The sequence below is a fragment of the Chlorocebus sabaeus genome, chromosome 9 (assembly GCF_047675955.1).
Source record: "Chlorocebus sabaeus isolate Y175 chromosome 9, mChlSab1.0.hap1, whole genome shotgun sequence".
NCBI classification, from domain to species: domain Eukaryota; kingdom Metazoa; phylum Chordata; class Mammalia; order Primates; family Cercopithecidae; genus Chlorocebus; species Chlorocebus sabaeus.
The window spans coordinates 15,032,336-15,057,732 of record NC_132912.1 but is presented as its reverse complement, the minus strand read 5'-3'; the positions used below and the strand labels follow the sequence as shown (position 1 = coordinate 15,057,732).

The 25,397-nt window shown below is 40.0% G+C and overlaps 2 protein-coding genes across 9 annotated transcripts in view; one reads left to right on the top strand and one right to left on the bottom strand.

Moving 5' to 3' along the window:
• The window catches only part of DCLRE1C (DNA cross-link repair 1C), a 56,836-nt gene extending 50,297 nt beyond the window's left edge, over nucleotides 1–6,539 (top strand). Inside the window, exon 15 of the mRNA XM_073018742.1 lies at nucleotides 4,988–6,539. Coding sequence (XP_072874843.1) covers nucleotides 4,988–5,089 — 102 coding nt within the window. The 3' untranslated portion in view covers nucleotides 5,090–6,539. The remainder of the gene's footprint in view (nucleotides 1–4,987) is intronic.
• Nucleotides 1,240–24,789, bottom strand: SUV39H2 (SUV39H2 histone lysine methyltransferase). Of its 8 annotated transcripts, XM_037983350.2 has the most exons (7): nucleotides 21,928–22,024; nucleotides 16,768–17,023; nucleotides 11,308–11,408; nucleotides 6,798–7,469; nucleotides 4,610–4,756; nucleotides 3,060–3,189; nucleotides 1,240–1,911 (listed from the first exon to the last, which is right to left on the bottom strand). In XM_037983350.2, the coding sequence occupies exons 3-7, from the start codon at nucleotides 11,365–11,367 to the stop codon at nucleotides 1,805–1,807; spliced, it is 1,116 nt and encodes a 371-aa protein (XP_037839278.1). In that variant the 5' UTR covers nucleotides 11,368–11,408; nucleotides 16,768–17,023; nucleotides 21,928–22,024; the 3' UTR covers nucleotides 1,240–1,804. The 8 variants fall into 8 exon arrangements, with proteins under 8 accessions (XP_037839278.1, XP_037839277.1, XP_008000534.1 ...); XM_037983349.2 differs by lacking the exons at nucleotides 11,308–11,408; nucleotides 16,768–17,023 and adding an exon at nucleotides 24,658–24,789 and having other exon boundaries at nucleotides 21,928–22,073; XM_008002343.3 differs by lacking the exons at nucleotides 11,308–11,408; nucleotides 16,768–17,023 and adding an exon at nucleotides 24,076–24,626 and having other exon boundaries at nucleotides 21,928–22,073.
• Between the last annotated feature and the right edge of the window lie 608 nt (nucleotides 24,790–25,397).

Below are 25,397 nucleotides of genomic sequence, written 5' to 3'. Positions count from 1 at the left end.
TTTTTTTTTTGAGACGGAGTCTCACTGTGTCACCCAGGCTGGAGTGCAGTGGTGTGATCTTGGCTCACTGCAACCTCTGCCTCCTGGGTTCAAGTGATTCTCCTGCCTCAGCCTCCTGAGTAGTTGGGACTACAGGCGTGTGCCACCACGCCCAGCTAATTTTTGTATTTTCAGTAGAGACAGGGTTTCACCACGATGGCCAGGCTGGTCTTGAACTCCTGACCTCAGGTGATCCTCCTACCTCAGCTTCCCAAAGTGCTGGGATCACAGGTGTGAGCCACCACGCACGCCTGGCCCCCCATTCTGCAATTTTGGTTAACAGATTCTGAGGGTCCAAACATGTAAACAATTTATCCTATATATTATGAAAGAGTGAAGTTGTCATAGCAATATAATGAATAAAGTCTAGCTTCTCCCAAGAAAGAGCTAAAGATTAAGAAGTGCTGCATTCTTGAAGTTGGTTCAATTTTACCCAAGCTTATTTTAGGTAATTAAAGCCTGGAGCAATGAGCTTAGGTAAAATTAGGAATAGTGAAAGCTAGATTTGCTGCATTTATCATTTTCGACAACACGATGAGAAATCTCAGAATCAGACATGAAAGCATAGTTTTTCCTGATTGAGATTCGATACTATGCTGGAACCCTCCCACCCCCTTACAAACTAATATATTCTATTTTAGTCTTTGTAGGTTGACTAATAAAAAGGTCTAATAATTCAGGCACACACTTCGGCCAAGTTTAGCTTTATCACATCTAAAAAAAATTCATGTATAAAACAAGTATCAGTTCAAAAATATAGATTACTTTTTAAGAAGAACCTGCTGGAAATATAAAAATAATTAAATCTGGTGGAAAGGAACTGTTACACCTGCCTGAAATTGAGAGGCTGTAATGTTAATGTACATTACAGTATCATTAGGTACAGGTGCTCTCCAGGCAGCTTGTTTTACTGTTTAGACTGTTTAGACCGGAGGTACTTGACACAAATTTCCAATTCATGTTACTAAGAGGCGCCCTTAAAGTGCTCCATTCCCCTTGCTTGGTACTCCAAAAAACCGTCCTGGTCCCATTATCCTGTCTTTTCAAAGAAGCATAATGGCCAGCCATTCTGGACTTCTAGAGAGAGCTCTTCAGAGATTTTTCTTCTAGAAGATTAAGAAGTCTTTTAAGAATTACAGGTTCAGACATACACTCATCACAACAGTCTTGATTGCTTCAAAATATGAAATGAAGCTGAAATTAATTTTTACATTTAATTTTATACCTTAAATTTCTATATCATTGAGATGCCAATGTTTTAATGAAAAAGTAGAAAACAGTATAAAATTCAGTATCACCTATTTGTCTCAAATACAAGTACAGTGAATATTAAACAGGAATGACAACAGAGTAGCAAAAACAGAACTGGTAGATTTGCCCAAATTAACTGTTTCTCCAAATTTGAGGTTTATGGCAAGCTGAATGTTTGATCTCTCAGCAATTGTTAATTACATTATCAGCTTAACACTTTCAAACACTACGGGAGGCATTTCTCTGTTCACATAGACTTAAGTACACATATACTAAGCTGTAAATAGTCTGCCTTCCATTAGTTTGGTCTCTAAGCACTATAGATACGTAGACTTCAAATCAATCTATGAGACCCAGTGACCCTCTCTTCAGAGGCATTTGGCAAATGTCTTGAAACATGAATTGTAAATTAACATAGGTACAATCTTGATAATAAGAGTCCCAAATATGTATTTTTAAAAATGTTAACATTGGGGAAAAAATTATAATCATCAGCTCTATTTCCTGAAAAAGTTCAGTTGAGGTAACCTCTGCAAGTCACAGCTCCACATTTACATACTGTTCTGACCCTCTTTTTGGCTGGGCTGTGGTCAATAGAATCTGAAGATATATCTCCAGAACCTGAAGACACAGAAAAAGAAATACAGAAAGAGAGTTAAGACAATTTAGAATAAATTTCAAATTTTCTATTATATTAGCTTTATTATCAGTGTTAGAGGGTACTTACATGGTCAAGACCCTTAGAGTAAGTTAACTCCCAAGGAAATGTAGTTAGTTCCCTTTGAAATATTTACAAATAAATGTTAATATTCAGATTCAAATCATAATGAATTGTCTTGAAAGGATGGTGCGGGTTAATAATAGGTAAAGTTTATGTTATTAGCCCATATTTGTGAGAAAGGATTTCTGAAATGATGAAACTTACTGGGAATATCTAATACACACTCATTTCACACAGTATATAAAAGCACAGTATGTAAGAGGTTAAGCAATGACAATATGTAAAGGCCATCATTCAAAACATTTATATTGTCACAATAAAGCAAATAGAATTAAATATTCTTTTTAAAAGCCAGGTTCAAGTAGGAGTAGAATAAATCTGTATGTGATTTAAATCATATTTTCTATCTTTTGAATATACATCTCTTAGTAAAAATTCAAAACTGTAGGCTTATATTGATTTTTTTTTTCCAGACAGAGTCTCTGTCATCCAGGCTGGAGTGCAGTGGTGGTATTCACGTCTCAACTGTAGCTTCAACCTCCCTGTCTTAAGCCATCCTCCCACCTCAGTCTCCCGAGTAGCTGGGACTACAGGCACATGCTACCACACCCAGCTAGTTTTTTCATATTTTGTAGAGACAGGGTTTCGCCATGTTACCCAGGCTGGTCTTGAATTCCTGGGCTCAAGCCTAACGCGGTGGGATTATAGGCAGGAGCCACCATGCTTAGCCCACAGTTAAAAAAAAAAAAAAAAAAAAAAAATACAAGTAGTACAGTATTAAGAAAAGATTCTATAATAAATAAATCAGTTTCCAAAATGGAAGTTCTGAGAAAACACGACGTAGAACCATTCCTCAGCTGACGGTCAGGCAGACCTGGGTTGTAGTATTAGCTGTCGGATTAGCTTTGGACCTTAGGATGACCAACTTAGAGCTTCAACTTTTCATCTTTAGTATTAGTTTGGTTCAGATATCTAAGGTCTCTTCCTAGTCAGATTTGATTCTTCATATTGAAACTGACAACAAATAAACGGTACTTGAAAAGCATACCTTTCATTTGATAATCAAAAGTCAGCTCTTCTCCAGCATTTATCGTTCTCGTGGAAAACAATGCTATTCGGGGAAGACGAGTATCGAGGTTATCAATGAAAACATTGAACACCTGAAGATTTGGGTCACACTAAAAAGGAACATTAGAACCCATTTAAGTAAAAACGGTGTGAACAAGCCCTTCTACATGCCATATAAAATGTTTACTTTCCAAGAGATTTAAGTTCCACTGGAAATTAAGTTGCTTATTGCTTAGAGGTCTTTGAGGCATGCACATTTAAAAAGATTGTTTTCCCTTATAAAAATTTCAGACAAGTATAAAATAGAGAAAATAAGAAATCCCTATGTATCCACTATGCAGCTTCAACAATTAGTAACATGCTTGCCAATCTTAGTCATCTAGTCCCAAGTTTCTTTTTTTCCTGGAGAATTTCAATGCAAATCCCAGATTACATTATTATTTCACCTGTAACTATTTCAGTAAGGCACATACTTTAAAGAACTAGAATAACTGTGTTTAAAAAATCAAATCTGCACTACAGAAATCAAATGTTACACTGTATGGAGTTTCACTGCTTAAACTTTTGATCCAAACTCTTCGATGTTTTGAGAATATGACAGTAACTTATGGAATATGCAAGAAAAAAGATGTAGTGAGTCATACTAAGGAATCAAAACTGTGTAATGGTCTTTGGATAGAATATCTCTATTTTGAGACTATCTCGAATTTATCATTAAGAAAAAAATTCTTCAATGTTAATCAACAAACAAGGGACCAGAAGGTCTCTGCTAATCATACACTAATTTCTTACTATGAAATCCATCAAAAGTTTAACATGGTCTACCATCCTTTATATGTTCAGCTATATAACTTTGTGAGACACACTATCTTTATTATCTACAAAATGAAGATAATGTCAACCTAACAAGCCTAATGTTTATCCACTTAGTACTTAGTAGGTAACCCAAAATTATTAACTTCCCTAATTTTTGGAAATAGTTTTTATAGAGTCCAGAATTCTGCAGTTAAGTTCCAGCTGTATTCTAAGTGTTTTCAGACATTAAAAGGTAAGGAAAAATACTAATTTATAATTTAGAAAAATAGCCCTACATACTCTACAAATCTTTAAATTTTACAAAAAGTTGTAACATGTTTACATTTTAAGAAAATACATTTACCTTTAGTCGTGTTAACTTCCATTAAGACACAGTTCTGTGTAATTCTTGGACACTTTACCTCTTAATTGCTCTGCTCATTGTAATATGAAAATAATACCTACTGTACAAAGTTACTAGAAAGTTTAAATGAAGTAATATATGTAAAGACTCTTGCAAAATACATGCTATTAATACTCGGTAGGCACCTCAATGTTTACTTTTCCTAATACAGCAATAATACCATAACTCAACAGAAGCTGCCCTCATTATAAAATACGTATTTTGGAAATGTTAAAAGGATATGTAGTTTAAAGAGAATTATTTTTTAGCTATGGAAACTAGTACTAGGTTGAATTGTTAGTCACGTCTAAAGTTTACGTATGTCTTCTTACGCTGTGATTCACAAAATGAGACACATTGCCGTATCGAGCTGCATCCACTGTGAATTCATCAGATTCATAGTCCAGATCAAAGAGATATGTGATTCCCTTGTTGTCATAGAACTGTCCCCGTCTTTCAGCTTCTTCACTTGTGATTACCTAAACAGAAAAAACTACAGTATATTACGTAGCTACTGAACTAAAGAAGCATTCATCTACATGTCTATTAATATGCAAATACTTACAAATATTTAAAAAGTAAGAAATTCGAGTGTCATCAAAGCAAACATTCACACTAAGAGTCAGATGGAAAGAGGTGGGAAAATGAGGGGAAGAAAAATGATAATGCAAAAGATTGATGACTTTTTTTTTTTTTTTTTTAAAAAACAGGGTCTCACTCTGTCACTCAGGCTAGAATGCAGTGGTGCCATCATGACTCCCTGCATCCTTGAACTCCTGGGATCAAGTGATCTTCCTGCCTCAGCCTCCTGAATAGCTGGATCACAGGTACATACCACCATGCCCAACTAATGATTTAGTTTTTGTAGAGATGTGGGGTCTCACTCTGTTGCCCACACTGGTCTGGAACTCCTAGGCTCAAGTGAGCCTCCAGCCTTGACCTCCCAAAGTGCTGGGATTAACTGTACCCAGTTGATTTATGACTTTTTAAACAGGATTTGAGCAGTAAGTTGAAACACTGCATTACTTTCATTATAATTAGGATGTTCAAAAAGCCATACAACCATAGCTCTCTACAGGACAAAACAATGTTAAAGACTAAATCTGCAAGTATATGCTCTAAATTATGATACAGACACATTTTTCCTGTAACTTATCTATATGCAGTTACAAATGGAAAATTGTTAAAAATACAGGGGAGAAGCTATGTTAACTTTGGAATGGAAGGTTTCGTTTTTGTAGAATACGTTATTTTCATGCAATTCTGTAAGTCTAAGATCGTCATCCATAGTTCAGCTCTTAAGAACAGTTTTATGACACGCTCAGCTTAAGAAACTGAAAGTGTCTAAAGTGCTTTATGTTACCAACCAAATTTGGCTGCTGCACTCATTAAGAATGCAACTTAAAAAATTCTGGTTAACAAAAAGAATAATTTGATTATGTAAGATCTTGTATACTGAATAATTTATAATAACCTACCACTGTCTAAAAGTATAAGAATCAAAACAGACACCTAATTTAGTTTCAGAATTCTAGATGAATACAGATAATTATAGGTGACCCAATTCCAACTAAAAAATCCAGAGTTGACAACTCCAGATATGTAGCCATGCTCCTGTCTTTCTAGTCACAGCTCAACCTACCCTTCAGTTTGAAGCAGTGTGGTGCCATGGTGAAGACGACTGATTTTGGAGCTCTGAATGTTGGTTCTTATTACTATGTGACCTGTGTGACTTCGGGCAAGGTGCTCAATTTCTCTATAATAATGGACATAACAGTACTACCTCTCAAAAAAAAAAAAAAAAGAAAAAACAACAAAGACATAGTACTACCTCACTGAGTTTTGGAGAGGATTAGTGAATTAATACATCAAGTGCTTAGAACAGTATGTGACACATGGCAAATACTTTTTACATTCATATATATATACACATAAATATATGATTTGTATAAAAATAAATTTGCTAGTATTTGTATGGTAGTTTTGAGAATGGTCTTCACAATTCAAAAGTAAGTTACAGATGCACAGAACCTAATTTTCTTATGGATGCAACAAATGCTTGTGTATATTTTACAATACTTACAAATATAGTATCTTTCATGTTGATCCAAAATAGAGTTCTGCCAACTACATTTAACCATATTTGGTCAAATAGATGAAGTAAATTAAAACTTTCAAGTTTCAAAGCAGCATGCGTTACATCTCAGTTTCTTCTTAGGACTTTTGGATAAAAACACTTGTCATATTTTAAATTTTACAAATGCTAGGTTTGACTACTAGGAATGTGTATTTGTTGAAAGATGACTATATCGATTTAACATATTGCTTTGTTCACATAAAAGTTTTTTATTTCTAAACATGCCAGTGAACTCTTCTCCTAAATCAGAAAATAAATGTCTACATATCTGCAAATGAAAATTTCAAAATGTACCAAGTATCTGTTACAGAGATAAAAAGGCAATTTTCCAAAAGTATAAACCTTACGTGCCCATCATTTACTACGTGGCAAATTATACATACCTCTCCAACATATTCCATGACAAAACTCATTCTTTTAATCTTCACAAGGGTCTTCACACCCCAGCCACGTCCATTGCTAGTTCGAAAAATGCAAAGCGAATACTGTGTGCCTTTTTGTACAATCCTATTGGGACAATCAGGTCCACATTGACACCTTGAGTTGCATTCATAGATGGGAGTACCAGGTGGGATTTTAATTTGTTGGTTTTTATTATAAGCCAAAAGAACTCCAGCTTCAGCAGGACAACATTTTTGAAAGAAGCAATCTGTGCACGAACAACCAAAGGTAGCTTCATTGACTAAGCTGATTCCAGGAGCTGGTTTGTATTCGTTAATGTAATAGAAGTCTGAAGGTGGGCCCTCTAAATCAACAGTATTTTCAACAAATATCATTCCTTTATGATTCTTCCTTCTGTTGAGTTCATCTTGCCATCTCTGCAGAGCTATCCTTTGTTTAGCCTTCTTCACAATGTACTCAGCGATGGCAGGTTTCAAAGTTTTGTTATTGTTTTTCGGAGTTATTGCTTTGCCTTTCTTTACCTGAGATAAATAATTATGCTTGTCATTAGAGAATTGCTGAAGCAGTAACGGGCACTTCAGATTTTGCAAAGGTTCCCAAGTATTTGTAGAATCTGGCCATCCTTTCCATTTTACAAGATAATATTCCATATCCTTAAAATACAAAAGAAAATAAAATGCAAATCAGATGGCTATTTCCCAGTTTTACCGAAAATAATTAAAAATCTTAAAGAGTAAGGTATCCATTACCATTTTTATTACTAACAGTTCAGGACATGTAGTCACAGGTTCCTAACAAAATGAAGTATAAATCATACAAATAAAAATATTTTTCCTTATATTACATAAAATATGGAATTTAGATGTGGCATAACATATTTGATAAGAGGCTATAGAGTTTTACCTGGAAAAAGATGAAGGTACTGAAACTTACGACTATGTTACTAAATAGTGATGTAGGTTAAACCCAGATGTATTTATTTTGATCATGGAAATAGATGGTCTCAAAGCTAACTCTTTATGACCTAGGTTAGTGGCTTACTTGGCCAGCAATAGATTCAGGCATTCTTAATGTCCATAACTTAATATCATACACCAGACACGAGGGAACTCATTTCTCAACATCATGGGCACACGTTCTCTAGATGTTCTAGAGATGAACTGTCCAATACAGTTATAACTAGCCACATGTAGCTACTGAAAACTTGAAATGTGGCCAATCCGAATTGAGATATGCTTAAAATACAATACACACTAAGGCTGGGCACGGTGGCTCATGCCTGTAATCCTAGCACTCTGGGAGGCCAAGGTGGATGGATCGCTTGAGCCCAGGAGTTCGAGACCAGCCTGGGCAACATGGGAAAACCCCATCTTTACTAAAAACACAAAAATTAGCTGGGTGTGGTGGTGCGCGCCTGTTATCCCAGTACTAGGAAGGCTGAGGCACGAGAATCACTTGAACCTGTGAGGCAGAGGTTGTAGTGAGCTGAGATTGCACCACTGCACTCCAGCCTGGGCGACAGAGGCGAGACTCCGTCTCAAACAAACAAAACAAACAAAAAACAAAGCAAAAAAAACCACACTGAATTTTAAAGACTTAGTATTATACAAAAAAAAAAGAACATTAAGTATCTCAACTTAAAAAAATCTTGATTACAGGTTGAAATAATATTTTGGATATATTGGATCAAATATATTCTTGAAAGCAATTTCAGCTGTTTCTTTTTACTTTGTTCAATGTGGTTAGTAGATACTGAATGGCGTCTGCAGCTTGCATTACATTTCTATCGGACAGCTCTCTTCTAGAGAATGCTGATTTAGACTCACCCATGACTGGATTAGGTAGCAGGCACTTATGCCACCTAATAGCAACTATTCTAATTTATCCTGTTGTTGGCCACAATGCCTTGGCAACAAGGCACCACGGTATCTTGTCTTTTCACTCCAGTGACTCTTGTTTTCCTCCCTTAAAGTAAGAAAATGCCATGTTTAAGTTTCTTTTTAAAAAGGCAGTTAAGGCTTGACGCAGTGGCTCATGCCTGTAATCCCAGCACTTTGGGAGGCCGAGGTGGGTGAATCACTTGAGGCCAGGAGTGCGAGACCAGCCTGGCCAACATGGCGAAACCCTCTCTACTAAAAATACAAAAAATTAGCCGGGTGTGGTGGCAGGCACCTGTAATCCCAGCTACTTGGGAGGCTGAGGCAGGAGAATCGCCTGAACCCAGGAGGAGGAGGTTGCAGTGAGCCAAGACTGTGAGTGAGCCACTGCGCTCCAGCCTGGGCAGAAGAGCGAGACTCCATGTTTTAAAAAAAAAAAAAAAAGTAAAAAATAAAAGATAAAAAACACACTTGTGTGTCTAATAAATTTTGAAGTGGTCTCAGTAATTTTTTTTTTTCTTCTGGAATAATATATAGCCACATGCCCAAGGGGTAACATTAGATCATAAAACGTCTTCTGAAATAAAAAGGGGATTAAACTGCATTGGACAGTTACATTATCATTTTAAGTCATAGATACTGAAAAATCTTGAGATAACTGCTTTTCCCTGAGAATTTTAAGAAAGTTTTTATATAAAGTACAGATGTCCATGACAGTTGTTTTAACAGTTATAATGCATTAATGACTAAAGGTCTAAGCCATATGATATCTGCCATGTTGCTGAGGCACAAATTGGGCTGAGGGACACCATGAGGCAGCTGTGCAGGAACCAGGCACCCACCCAGGAGTGTGCTTATTTTATCCCCACTATCTGCATCTTAATGTGTTGTTTCATTATATTCTGTTCAACAAGCAGTAATCCTTGTGAATTAAAAACTTTGCTTTCTTTTGAAAATTGGTCAAAAGTTTTTTTCTCTTAAAAAATGTGATTAAATAGTGTGCGGATATGCACAAAAACTGCTTTCTGTGGAAATACATATTATGGTTCCAGGAAAAAAAAAAAGCTTTGATGTACATTTTAGTATTTGTCAAATTGAGCCCCATTAAGGCCTAAGGATTTCTTCCTCCTTTCAGGTGACCGCTACAATTCAGGACTGCTGTTGGCGGGTATCTGTTCACACTGTAGTAGATACGAGATCCAACTGGCAGCATCTAACTTTTCTACTCCCCTTAATTCTAAACATTTAAAATATTTCAGATGCTAGAATCAAGCAATGCAACCCTAGTCCTCTTTTTCTTTTTTTGGCTACAGTTTTTCCTACCATAGCCCGGGTTATGCCAAAGGTTCCCAGTAAACAATGAAAGAAACAGAAATGGTGGCTTTAAGTCAATGGTTAAGTCATCCAGGAACATTAAAAACACTGGCCACTGATGTGATTTCCAAAATAATTAATTGGATTTAATCTTACATGAATCACTTGCATTTTAAATGAACAAGTTTTGTATGCTAATCACATTGGTACCTACTTGAATTTATGAACAGGAAATATGCTTATAAAACATGAATACTTATAGCAGACTAGTATAGAAATATTAGTAAGATTCTGTGTCAACTTGGTAGACTTACATTTTATAAGCATATTTTATTAAGATATTTCCACTTTGAAAAATAATTTTACACAGAAAACCACTTTAAGAAACAAATTCAATAAGCTAAAATGCCAAATAAAGGCCAAAACATTCATAAGCTTATTATATCAGTATCTTATTCTGACATGTAATCAACTCTTGATTACCTATAGAAATGGAATCCCAGTGGCAAAAATGATCCATAAATCACTCCTATGTAATTTGGAATACATCATATGAATTTTTTCTTAATCACATTACCCAGCCGAGGCGGGTGAATCATGAGGTCAGGAGTTCAAGAACAGCCTGGCCAACATGGTGAAACCCCATTTCTACTAAAAATACAAAAAATTAGCTGGGCATGGTGGCGGGCAGGTGCCTGTAATCCCAGCTACTTGGGAGGCTGAGGCAGGAGAATTGCTTGAACCTGGGAGGCGGAGGTTGCAGTGAGCCAAGATCACACCACTGCACTCCAGCCCAGCCCGAGTGACAGTGCGAGATCCCGTATCCAAAAAAAATAAAAGACATTTCCCCCAACTATCTTTGGTGTCAGTTAGCCATTCCAATATTTTAGTATCTATAATAAGTATATGAAAGTTTGGTCACTAGGGGGTATGAGGAAATATATTACTAGCCTTTAGGAGTAAAATCTCATAGGGAAAAGGCAGCAATAACGTGAAATAAGTAGCAACGTAAGACATTATCACCAGAATATAGAGGAAAATCAATACAGCTCAGACAATAAGAAAAGGGAAGACAGAAAGCAGTACACACTACACTCTGAAGGAGTGAGAGCAGTGATTGAGTAGGGAACATGGCAGGGAAGATGAAAAACATGGGAAAAGCTGAAAGCTAAGATTTGCATGAAATATCCAAAAAATAGTGAAGAGATGGATCTGTCTAGCTTTAAGGTTCGGAATGTTGAAACAAGCTAAAATTGTAATGGTAAGGCAAGAGCAAATTTTAGACAACCGTAACACTTACTTGGCTGAGACACTTGAACTTTACTGTAGGCCAGTGGTTCTTAAAGTTCTCAGAAACCATGGTGCCTCTGGGGGAGCTTCATGAAGTACATTTAACTCCATCTTGTTAGTTAGGAACAATTTTACAAATCTATTAATTGCCAAACCCATGGACTCTTCAACCCCCTCTTATTTGACCTCTCTAAGGTAACAGCCACCACCTAACCATTTCTCAGACTTCCCTCTTGCTCCTCTCTATTTTCCTTGCTGAGACTGCTTCCCCTGCCCATCACTTACACAATGGAGACACTCAGGACCCTGTCTGGCACCCCTTTTCACATGAACATGTTTATCCCTTTGGAGAATCTGATGAAAGCAATGGACCTTTCTCTAACAAAAACCACATATAAAACATTTTGGGTAATTTCAGGATATTTAGATTCCAGGTTTAGAGAATTCCTACTATAAATGATCTCTTTGGACAACCTCATCACCCCATGGTTTTAACTATTAATTATATGCTGATGACTCTCCAAGTTTTATCTGTAGCCCAATATATCCAATAGCCTACTGGATGCTTCTTAAAGCAATCTAACCACACAGAACTCACCACTGTCCTTCCACATCAGATTATTTCTGTATTCCTCATCATGGCGAATCTTACCTGTCGACCTACTCACACAAGCCAGAAACCAGGTTATCTCAATTCCTTTTTCTCCTCAATCCAATCATCACCAAGTTTCTTTAGAGATGGACTTCTTCCTGTCGATCTCTATTTCTATAGCGTTAGTCACTCCAGGCCCTCAATTCTTGCCTGCATTCTTACATTAATCTTCCAACTGGTTTCCCTATTCCAGACTTACAGCTTCAAACACTCTATCCTTCTTTACTATAGTTTTTTTTTGTAAAAACAAAAAATCCACAGAAGCAGTTACTGTTTTTTTTTTTTTTTTGCTTAAGAACTGTTAATGGTTTCCACCCTGCCTAGGGAATAAAGTTCAAAGTTCCTCTTTTCAGAAAGCAAGTCACTCTGGAACTGTTTCCTGATGCCCCTCTGGCTCCATCTTCCATGATGGCCCCATTCACACAACACACACTAGCCACAATGAACAACATGCCAGGCCTTTTGATGCCTCTGCTGCTTTGTTCACAAACTTCTCCCTAATTAGGAGGGCCTTTCCCATTGGCCCAATGAATGCTTGTCTCATCTTTTAAAACAGCGTAAATATCACCTCTTCTATGAAGTCTTTCCTGTCCCTCATACCCAAGAACTGATCACCACCAACTCCTTTTTGTTCCAATTTCCAATTTAAACTCTAAGGTATTTGCGGGAAGGGATGGAATCTTATTCTTTATAGCCCCCAAATGAGCACAACTGCCCACCGTATTTTAGGCTGTGACTAAATGTTTCTGAATGTATAACAAAAAAATATGAATAGCAAAGGGTATGCAATATACAAATCACAACACTAACTGTATGAATTCTTAAAGGAAATACAAGCTGATAAACTTGGAGGTAGCAATTCATGGTTTCTCAATATTTGTCACCTGCTGTCTATAGCCAACAAGTGGTAGCAAACAACAAAACTTTAAAAGCAACATATGGGAAGACAAAGAACAAAAAAATGTGTCTTTCCACTAGCTAATTTTTTCTACCAATTTTGAAATAATCATCATATTCAATATCAGTGTTAAAATAACCTGAATCTGGCTGGGCACAGTGGCTCACTTTGGGAGGCTGAGGCAGGAGGATTGCTTGAGCCCAGGAATTGGAGACCAGCCTGGACAATATAGTGAGACCTTGTCTCTACAAATTAGCAGCATGTGGTGGCACATGGCCTGTGGTTTCAACTGCTCAGGAGGCCAAGATGGGAGGATCGCTTGAGCCTGGGATGTCAAGGCTGCAGTGAGCCAAGAACAGCCGCTACTACTCTCCAGCTTGGGCAACAGAGTGAGACCCTGTTTCTAAATAAATAACTGGAATTTGATTATGAAAACACACAGTTCCACAGGAGCATAGTCTGAGAACTATTATAGTCACGGAAAATCACTGAATTTTCATGCCAGTAAGAGTAGGAATTGTGACAGCCGGGTTAGAGACACAGAATTGAAAAAAGTGAGCCACATGACATTGTTAAAGTATTTTCTTAGAGCTCTGTTTTCCTGATCTCTCAAATACAGGTTGTAGTATAACGATTTCTATGTTATTCTAGTTCTTAACCACCCTAGGTTCAATCAGTGTTTTAGGAATATCAATCTACTGTCAGATGTGGACTAGTATTATTTTGTGCCATACTGCACAGGGGTGGTTCTCGAAACACAAAAGTACCTGTATACTTTAAGAAACCAAAGCTATAGGCAATATTTATTGCTTAGCTTACTAAGCTATGTGCATGTCCATCAATGTGTACAGAGGATCTTGTTCTTCACTGAACTATCTTACATACTCGTAGTTTTGTCAGAAATTATTCTGTGTGAAGGGGTGATGTAGCAACAATAATGCTGCAGAAAAATCGCCTTGCATTGAGACTAAGTACTACTACAATTAACACCCTTTAAGTTCAACTTGACCCTTGACATGAATTTATAATAGTAACAACCTTTTGCCTCCCCCCACAGAATTCTTTCCATTTCTCAAGTTGGCTATTTCAGACCTCCTCCACTTTGTTCAAGGTTCCCATCCCTACATCCTGTGTTATTTTCAGTGATGTATGACCTTTGTTCCTAATGCAAAGAGAAAATGGAAACCACCAGGCATTAACTGCCTTAACTTCCAGCCTTCCATAGCCATGGAGCTAGAGAGAAGGTGGATGCAGACATGAAAAGAGAGACGCACTTCCTTGGTCAATTCTTCTTGTCTCTTCAGTATCTCTGCTGGTTCTCACAAGCATTTAAACAGGCTCCATTTTTAAAAAGCAAAATAAAACTAAACCTCCTCTGAGATATAAACGCTTGTATATGTAGGGAATTTCTAAAAGACATATTAAGTTGCTAAGAGTGAGAGACTGAAACTAGGTCACGGCGTAGATGTATCTGACCTTTTATAACATTCACTTTTTAAAACTACATGCATAGTATTTCCTCAAAATTAAAAAAAAATACTATCACAATGGTCTTTTCAAAAAAACTTGAAAAAAATTATAAACACCCTTATACTCATGTAGCCCTCTCGTTTTCTTGAAAGCTACGATTCACGGAAAAATTGTCCATCCTACTTAACTCTACTTTCTTACCTCCAGTTAATTTTTTTTTTTTTTTTTTTTTTTTTTTTTGAGATGGAGTTTCACTCTTGTAGCCAGGCTGGAGTGCAATGGCGCGATCTCAGCTCACTGCAACCTCCACCTCCCAGATTAAAGCGATTCTCCTGCCTCAGCCTCCCGAGTAGCTGGGATTACAGACATGCACCACCACGCCCGGCAATTTTGTAATTTTAGTACAGACAGGGTTTCTCCATGTTGGTCAGGCTGAATCAAACTCCAGACCTCAGGTGATCCACCTGCCTCAGCCTCCCAAAGTGCTGGGATTACAGGCGTAAGCCACCGCATCCGGTCTGGTTCATTCTTTAATTCATTCCTTTGGCTCTTCTCAGAGGTGCTCTAAGGGAATGAGTGACCCTCCATTACTAAATCCAGTGGATTCTTTCCAGTTCTTTGACCTACTGTTTAATACTCTCCTGCTGACATCATCTTTTCCTCTGGTTCCCATGACTTACTCTTCCCATTTTCTTTCTTTCCTTTTTTTTTTTTTTTTTTTTTTTTTTTGAGACCGAGTCTTGCTCTGTCACCAGGTTGGAGTGCAGTGGCACGAACTCGGCTCACTGCAACCTCCACCTCCTGGGTTCAAGTGATTCTCGTGCCTCAGCTTCCCGAGCAGCTGGGATTACAGGCAAGCACCACCACACCAAGCCAATTTTTATATTTTTAGTAGAGATGGGGTTTCACCATGTTAGCCAGGATGGTCTCAATCTCCTGACCTCATGATCCGCCTGCCTCGGCCTCCCAAAGTGCTGGGATTACAGGCGTGAGCCACTGCGCCCGGCCAACTCTTCCTATTTTCTGACTACCTCTCTTGCTAGTGTGTCTCAGTCTCTGACAGTCCTTCCTACGAGTGTCCCCACCTACTTCTCAGAGCTCATCCTCAGTCCTTGTTCTCTGTTCATATTTGCTTTGCTTGGGCTACTGCAATCGCCTCTTGCCACCCTCAACCCATTCAGGGCACAACAGCCAGAGTCATGTTTTCAACACATACATCTCAGCACACCGCTCCCCTGCTTAAAACTACTAAATGGTTCTCTATGCCCTTAAGAGGAAGTCCAAAATCCTGTTCTCGGCCTATGAGGAGCAGCACTCTCTGGGGCCTGCCCATCCCGCCAGCCTCATCGCGCTCCCTCCTACTTGCTCTGTTCCACTCACATCCTCTATTACTTGAAGGCACTCTTTCTACTCCTTGAAGTCAGGCTGTCTTCTGCCTCGAAATCCCTCCCACGTATCCCTTTCTTCCTTTAGTACTAAGTTGAAACATCAGTTCCTCAGGGATACCTGCCCAGTCTCTCCAGGATAAGTGAGATCCTTCTGTCACATCAACACTTACCTCAACTACAATAAGTACTTTGTCCAACTGCATTTAAGGTATTTCTACCCTCACTGAAAAATAAACTCCAAAGTATCAGGGACCATACCCTCATATCACTCATTGCTCAGATTCCCAATTCCTAGTGCAGGACATGGTAGATGGCCAGTAAATATTAGCTGAGTTCATGAATAGGAAACTGCATCCACTCCCAAGGCTTCCCTCTCTATCTTTTTGCCAATTACTTTAGGATCTATGTTTCTAGTTAGATCTCACTATTGATTTGAGCCCCACTTCCAGTTGGTTTAAGTCCCACTTAAAATGTCCTCAAGAAAGTACATTTTGAAAGTACTCAAGAAAGTTGAGTACATTTTAAGTAGAACTTAAACCCACCAGAAATGGGTCCCCAAGCCCAATCTAGTTCCTACTCCTGTATTCCTGGGGAACAGTCACATTGTCTAAACCACTGCCCAAGTCAGAAACCTGTGTTTTCCCTAGACCTGGCACCCTCACTGCCATACCCCCACCCAACCCTGTGACCACAAGCCACAGACATACATTTTACATCCTTGTTTTTTTAAAAAGAACAGAAGAACCGCACACCTACTTTTCCTTAACATCATTAATACTTTAGTCCAAGCACCACTGTTTCTGGCCTGGTTACTATGACAGCCATTCAGAACATGCAGCTGTGCACGTGTTATCCCCCTCCCTATCAACCCCTTTCTTTTTTGCAGAGAGAAAATTCTCTCAGTTACAAACCTGATGTGTCACTCTCTTTAGAACCTGCCAACTAACTCCCCATTGCCTTAGGATGGCTGAAAAATCCTTCACTCACCTCTCATTCTTTCCCATGTCCATCTACTATCACCTCATTCTCCAGACAGAAGCCACAGACAATTACAATGCTCACCTTTGGACAGGCTCCAATTGGACATCACTTCTGGGAAGCTTTCTGTGACCTATCCAAGGTGCACCTCCCACAGATCTTGTAATGATGTGTGCCACAGCACTTTTTATACATCTACACTGCAACGGGCTATTTGTCAAACTTTCTCACTAGGCTGTGAGTTCTTTATAGTGAGGGAGTTTCTTATTAATCTTTTGATTCCCAGTGCCTAACACAGTGCCTGGCACACAGAAGAAACTCAAATAATTGTTGAGTAAGTCTACGAGAAAAACAAACAGGAGACACGAGTCAACAGAATGCTGCTATCATCTAAGCATGAAGCCAGGAAGGCCTAGTCTAATAGTGAATGTACGCCCTAGAAACATGACCAAAGCAAAAGACAATTCAATTCAATGACCACGGACTAAACACCCGTTCTGTACCGGGACTACAATGAGACAGTCCTAGCCCTCAAATGGTGGATGATTTAGCAGGGAAGATCTGATACAAACAAGACCATAAAGTGTTACAAGTTCTAGAATAATGACAAGAATGGTGCTTTGTAAATCCTGAACATAAATCAACTAATTTTGCTGGAGGTGAGAAACGGCAGGTGGTTCTACAATAGGTGGTGACCTTTGCACTGAACTGTGCAGGCTGTGTAGGATTTTGCGAAGCAGGGAAGAGAAATGGTAGTATTCTGAAGAGGGAATTAGATAAGGAAAGGGGACACAAAAGTGCATGATATGTTCAAGGCATTAGAATGCAAGCTGTGTCTGTTTCTGAGCTATGTTTCCAATGCTTAGAACAGCACCTAGCTCATAACAGGTGCTCAGTACATCTTAGCTAAATGAAATAATCTATAAATATTTCCATTTCAGAAAATAGGATAGATGACAAGAGATGAGGCTGGAAAGGTGGCAGGTAGCCAGATGATAAAAAACCTTGGTCCTATGCTAACGTGTCTCAGATGAGACTGGTAAACAGGGAACCATGAAAAGGTCTAAAGCAAGGCTTGAATGCAATCAGAGCTAGGTTTAAGGAACAACTATAATGGCATGGTGGAATATGGTACTGAGACAGTGTCTTTCATGAGCTAAGTGGAGGTGGCCACACAAGAAAAGGACAAGGTCATAAGATCCTTCACCTACTCTGAATTTGTTAAAGAAAAAGAGAAAGAGAAGAAAAAAGGCAGAGGTATGCTGAACTAATGCTGGCTTAGAGATTCAATATCTATGCCAGGCAGAAGAAATGGGGGAAGTATGTGGGGTACTGAGGACATAAGCGAGCAAAGGAAGGTCACTTATTCCAAAGCAAGAAAAGAGATGAACTGATGAGAAAGACTAAGGAGAAACTAAACAGCAAAAGTGATCTGAAACTGAACTATAAAACTCAGGATTCTGTACAAGAATCTTGGTAGCTCCCTTAATGTAAGCACAGACCCGTGAGTAACTATTACTAATTCTCTCTGTGAAAGTACAGCAGGAATGAACAGGAAAGGACAAAGAGACAGAGATAACATAATATGATAACCCATTAGATTTAGAGGGTAAAAAGAAATAAAGAATTAAAGATATATGCAATCATTAGGTTAGGTAAGTGGGAGAATTACGTTTCCGTTAACCAAGATAGGGAACACTAGTGCAAAACGCAGGTATGAAGGAGGAAAACAGGTGCCGTTTTGAATGTGAACTTGGATACCTGTAGGGTATCCAGTTCGAAATGAAGCCCAGAAAGGGTTCAAGGCCTCAGAAAGATTGAATGATGAGCCAAACACATACAAGTAGAAACTACTGGGAAAGAGGCTGCCTACAGAGCGACTACAAGGTGAGCAGAGGGCCAAGAACAGAGCCTTTAAGACTATCAACGTTTCAGAGGAGGGAGGGAAAAGAGATAGTAAAGAAGGTTCATAAAGAACAGTAAGAAAAACAGGTGGAAAAGAAGTAGGAATAGAGGTAACAATAATCACAGTAAACGCTCATGTAGTATAATTACTATGCCGGCCTTTGTTCCACGCATTCTATCTATATTAACTCGTTTAATGCTAGTAACACCCTGTGAGAATGGTACAATAATGATCCTTGTTTCAAAGATGAAGAAAATGAAAGAAAGGCTAAGTAACTTGCTGAAGATCACACAACTTGTAAAAGAGGCAAATTTTAAACCTAGACAATCTCTCCAAAGATGAGAGTTTCAAAGAGGAAAAGGTAGCCAACGGTGTTAAATGGGGAAAAGTTGAATAAGATGCAAGGTCTTCAAATCTGACATCTAAAAGGTTACTGAGGGGCAAAAATCAGAATAAGGTGGGTTAAAAAGCTAATGGGAAGTGGACAGACACCTCACAGAATGGGAGAAAATTTTTGCAAATCGCATACTAATAAGAGATTTGTATTCAGACTATATGAAGAATGATTACAAGAATAAACAGACAATCCACTTTTTAAAATGCACAAAGGATCCGAACAGACATTTCTCCAAAGATATACAAATGGCCAATAAGCACAGGAGAAGATGCTCAGTATCATTAGTCAGAGAAATACAAATCAAAACCACAATGAGATACCACTTCAAACCCACTAGGACAACTATCATCAAAAAGTCAGACAACATCATGTATTCGCCAGGATGTGAAGAACTGAAACTCTCATACACTGCTGGTGGAAATGTAAAATGCAGTGCTTTGGAAAAGTCTGGCAGTTCCTCAAACAGTTAAACACAGAGTCACCATATGACCCAGCAATTCTACTCCTTGGTATATACCCAAGAACCATGAAAACTTATGTCCACACAGAACCCTGTAGACGAATGTTCATAATAGCATTATTTATAATAGCCCCAAAATGGAAACAACTCAGATGTCCACGAAGTGATGAATAAATTACATGTGCTATATTCATACAATGAAATATTATTTGGCAATAAGACAGAATGAAATACTGATATATTTTACAACATGGATGAACCTTGAAAACATGCTGAAAGGGGTCAATCACAAAGGACCACATATGGTATGACTCCTTTTATATGAAATGTCCAAATACGCAAATGGACAGACAGATGTAGTGGTTGCCTGGGGCTGGAGGTAGAAGGGTAATTGAGGAAATCTGGGGTAAGGGGTGGTAGCTAAGGGGTTTAGTGTTTCTTTTTGGGATAATGAAAAGTGTTCTAAAACTGACTCCTAAAGTATACTAGAAAATTTGTGGGTTTTTTTTTTTTTTTTTTGAGACTGAGTCTTGCTCTGTTGCCCACGCTGGAGTGCAGTGACATGATCTCAACTCACTGCAACCTCCACCTCTGGAGTTCAAGCAATTCTCCTGCCTCAGCCTCCTGAGTAGCTGGGATTACAGGGGCCCGCCACCATACCTGGCTAATTTTTGTATTTTTAGTAGAGACAGGGTTTTACTATGTTGGCCAGGCTTGTTTCGAACTCCTGACCTCGAGTGATCTGCCTGCCTTGGCCTCCCAAAGTGCTAGGATTACAGGCATGAGTCACTGTGCCCGGTTTAAAAAATTTGAATTGTACACTTTAAATAGGTGAGTTGTATAACAGCATGTGAATTATATCTCAACAAAGCTGTTAAAAAAAGTCAATGGGACATGCAGTGGTAAAAAGACATAAAACACTTGCATGAGTGGAAAGGCAAGGCCAAAGAAGATTCTTTGAAGGTTAGGGAAGATCTGAATATGTTTACTGACTGAGATATATCTGTAAAAAAAAGAGAGCCCAGCCTGGTCAACATGGTGAAACCCCATCTCTACTAAAAAGTACAAAAATTAGCCGGGCATGGTGGCAAGTACCTGTGGTCCCAGCTACTCTGGAGGCTGAGACAGGAGAATCGCTGGAACCCAGAAGGTGGAGGTTGCAGTGAGCCGAGATCACGCCACTGCACTCCAGCTTGGGCGACAAGAGCGAGACTCCGGGTCTTTAAAAAAAAAAAAAAAAAAAAAAAAAAAAGTCCTAGAAGGGGTAGATAGGAAGAAAAAAGAAAAATGGTGACACCTCTGGAAGTAGGAATAAGTGAACAGCTGGTGGTGACGGTTAGTTGAGAGTTTACACATGAAGGATCCTATTTTTCATTGAGGTAGGAGGTCTTCAGCAGAAAACAAGAAATGGGTAGAGTAAGAAACCCAGAAAAGTAATACAAGTTGGAAAACCTGCTGACAAGAATGGGAAAAGCAAGATTAAAAGCTCGTCAGGTAGAACTGAGCAGTGTGAGAACAGAAATAAGTTATAATGGGGCTGATATGCATGATTGTATAATATGCTCAGCTGGATTGGTCAGTCCATAGGTTGTAAACTGAGATGGCAGATGACTGGGGCTGTTTCAGGGGCTGAAGGATGCTGAGAGTGCCGGTGAAATGCACGAGCATAAGATCCCACTGAGCGGGGAAGGCAGTGATACTAAAGGAACTTGAAAGAATGGGATTTAGTGACTGATTCAATATAGAAGATGAAGGAGGAAAACAAAGACTTAAACAGGATTCCCGATTCACTTATCAATAGAATTGGTAGATTAATGACCAAAACAGTTCTTGGAAAGAGAGGTAGGCTATAGACAGATGAATTACACAAAAATATAAAGTTTAGATCAAAGTATCTTTAGAGAACAACTCTGCCATTTTTTAAGAGCAATAAAGGCAGGCTTAGAGAAGTGAAACGAGTTTCCTTAAGTTCTAAGGTACTAAACAAAAGCTGGAAATGACTTCGTAATCCAGGCCATTCTGTTATAACCTAGAACCTGACTAAATCTGGAGTTTGACAGGATGGCAGGAAATGCAAATGGTGATGTTCTTGAGATTCAATAACACTAAAATTGGTTTGAAACGGTAGGTTCATTTCAGGTGATAGTGGGGAAATATGATCCAGGAACAAAACGAAAGACAATTGGAGATCAAACATTTGCTCTGGTAACCCACACGGAGATAATCAAGAGTTGGATGTAGAGTGATATGAGCACTAATATGAGCACTAAAATATTCTAATGCAAGAACATTGTAAGCTTCAAAATCCTCTCAATGCTATTTGGCAACACAGATGATAGGACACATAAATTTATTATGGCTTAGAATTTTTTAAACATTAAGAAGAGCTTTTCTTACTTTTAAGGTTCTTTTTTTGTTACAGAAATATGAAATACTGAAGTCTGATTAGGTCTCTTGTAAGGGGCTAGACATTTGCCTTACCTTTACTACCTTGTAGTCACACAAGTATTCCACCTCATAATTGTTTAGATTCCTTTTGGTGATTCCAATCGATTTACATGTGAGCTTTTCTTTTCTACATAATTCCTGAAGAGTATCAAGTGAAACTAGGCAAGGCACACACCAAGCTACAATAAGAAAATAGAATTCTTTACTAATGAAATAGCTATTCAATTAAAATAAAAAAGAGAAAAACCCTCTATTCCCCAACTTACAACTGGCAATTTTAGACTAAAAATTCCTATGACAAGAAACCAATTATGTGTCTTCAAGAAAAAGTTAAACATTAAGGAACTATTTCGTTAAATTGGTGTTCTTGGATTTTCTCATGGATTTCTACTCCACTATGTTTAACTGACATCAGTTGATTTCCATTAAGTCACTCGAAAATGTTTCACGTCTGTAAGCTTTTTAAAAATTACATGCAGATGCAGGTCAACAGAGGTAGTGTTTCTCACTTTCATTGTATTCTACATAGACTATAATCACTATTTTAATAAAATGTAAATCTCTAGGACACTTATTCTTAAAAACGTATCTAAAATATACTTTAAAACAACATTATAATTCGTTAACACATAACTTTCATTTTTTTTTTAACTGGACAAAACGAAATGAAATCTAATTAAAATATATTTCTACGTTACAAACTCATGTTAGTTTTTTCTTTGAAATGTTGCATGAAGCTTTAATTCCACTTATTATTTTACCCATACTGCAATATATTATCACCAAGCTGAATAAACTCGAGTTATTAAAAAAATGGAGAGTATATTGATATTTTGTAATATTTATTGACTGTATTTTTTTTTTTAAAGCCAAACTTTTAAAACGGTGTTCAATTTACATAAGCCATGTACTAAACTCAAAGAAAATTGGACATACTTATCATCAACCCTCCAGAAGCCAGAAACTAATTGTGTTCCAGAAGATCTGACCCTCAAATTTCTGTAAGTAGCATGTTACCACACTGAATTTAAAGTGTAAATTAACAAACACGTTTAGGAAAATGGAACAAACTTGGTGTTAGGGCTAGTGTCATGGTAAGCACTAGACAGGATCAAAAGTCCTCTGCCCTACCCATCGCTCAGCCACCGAGCTATGTGACTTTAGTGAGGTCTCAATCTGTCTGGCTGTCACATTCACTGGAAAAAAATGGAGAAAACTGGTGTTACCAAACAAAATCTATCAGTAAACTCAAGCTTTACTTGGTAGCTCTCCAAGGTAGTTGCGATCACCTTTTATGTTTTGAGGTAATTTCAGGAAAGGGAGAACACTTGTTAGCGGCAGTAACTTTTCCCGCACCCTTTCCTCATCCTCCCCACCTCACACAGAGACTTCATTGTCACAAACCCTTAAGCATAATTTCCACCATCTCACTGGCTGCAAACGACTCCATCCTAAAGCAGTAAAGAGAAAGGTATTTTCCTCCAGAAAACGTGGGGGAAGAGGCCGACTGCTTTGGAGTGGTCGTTTGGGGGTAGGACAGTGATAGGAGAGAAATGACCCCGTAAGTCCCTTCCATCTAAAAAACTAGAGGACGTTTTGTGTTAAGCTGACCTCATTAAGGGAATCCCGTATAAAGGAGGTTCCTCTTGAGTATCTACCCAAGGTGTGTTTGTGTGCTTTTCCTAAACATTTTTATCTAGTTGAGGATTCAAAACACAACCCGCAAAGGAAATGCTCTTCGAGAATTTAAAAAAAAAAAAAAAAAAGTGAATATGAAAAACTGCAAACACGTGATTAAAAAAAAGCAAAACGACAATCTCTCAACAGTCTCCAATAATGTAGAAAAATACTTCACTGACAAAATTAAATAGTTCATGACCACCACAAACACCTTCCGCTAGCTTAGTTCACAGTAACCCCTGACATTCTCCAAGGAAGAAAAACTCGGGGATAATGAGGTCATAATCCAAGTGGAGAGGAGGCGAGCTTGAAAACACCTTTACATTCCAGAACGCACGGAAAAGTTCCAGGCTCTCAAAGCGTGCGCGACACCAACACCCCCCGACGCCCACACCCACGCGCGCTCGGTGCCCAATTCCCCAGCGTCCACAGAAATAACACCAAGCTCCCGGTGGGTGGAAGAGTTACCGTAAGCCAGAGGCTGCAACCTCAAATACCCACTTTCTGGGCGACTCTCCAACGAGGCACTCAACCTCCTAGCGTGTCCGCCTTGTGGGGGGGGGGGTTCCTCGATTATCCCCTTAGCACACAGGCGCCCCGATTTCCTCTCCCCCTCTGATATTAAGGTCATGTTCACGCCGGCGGGCGTCGCTTCCCGCCTCCCACTTCAAAGGCCCGGGCGCATGCCGCACGCCGCGCTCGAACCACCACAAAGGAGCCAGTCGTAGCCGGGCCTCCGGGACCTCCAGCCGGGGACCGCCGGAGAGCGGCCCCGACCCCCGAAGCCACCACGGGAGACGCCAAGGGGGCCGGGCCGAGCGGGCGGAGAGGCCACGCTCCGCAGCCGAAGCGCCCGGGGCTCGCGCGGTGCCCACCTCCGCGGCGGGAGCCGGCCGGGCAGGGAGGCGGGTCAGCGGCCTGGGGGAGGGTAGGCGCCCGCAGCGTGCGTCCCGGAGTCGGGGGCGCGGCGGCCGGGGAACCGCCACGTCGCCGTCTGGCTGGCCCGCGGGACGGCCCCGCCGCCCGGGCCTTGGGAGCTTGCCTGGGAACGGGGAGGGCGAGGGGGCCGCGCTCCAGCCTCACCTCCTCGCGCCTCGGCCCCGACCGCCGCCATCTTGTGGAGCTTTCATTCAAACTGGCGCGGTCTGACGGGATAGCTCAGCTGGCCCGACGCCCCGCCCCTGGCCGGCCCGCGCGGGACTTGGGGGCCGGGGCTTGTGGGGGGGATGGAACCCGCACGGCGTCCTGACGTCACTGGCGGCCGACCCCCACCCCCCCTCGCCGCGGCGGTCAGCGCGCCTGCGCCCCAAGGGTAGGCCCGGCCCCAAACGCGAGGAGCGGAGTAGGGCGGAGCGAGCGCGCGTGCTCTGGGATGCTCTGCGGTGTCCGGCGCCCATACCCTGCGCCAGGCCCGTTTGGCGCATTCACTCGGGAGGACGGCGGCCAGGGACGCTGTCTTTCGGGTCCGGTTCCGCAGCCACCGCAGCCCGGCGGGCCATGGTTAGGCTCCCCCCGACCCCACTTCCCTAGAGCACCGGGCCTCGGAAGCGGCTGCACATGGGCACGGCTGGAGAGGTTCCGCTGGCTTGGTGCAGTCGCCGGGATTCCGACTGGTTGGTGTGGGGTGTGGCCTGTGCTGCCCAGCTCCCAGCTGATCCTAATGTGCGGCACAGCTGAAACCGCCGGTCTCCATCAGTGCTTCTCACGCTTAAAAGGGGTTTACGAATCGTCGTGGGGGGGAGGTGCGGACTTGGAATTTTTTAAGAGATGGGGTCTCACTCTGTCACCAAGCTCAAGTGCATTGGCGCGATTACGGCTCACTG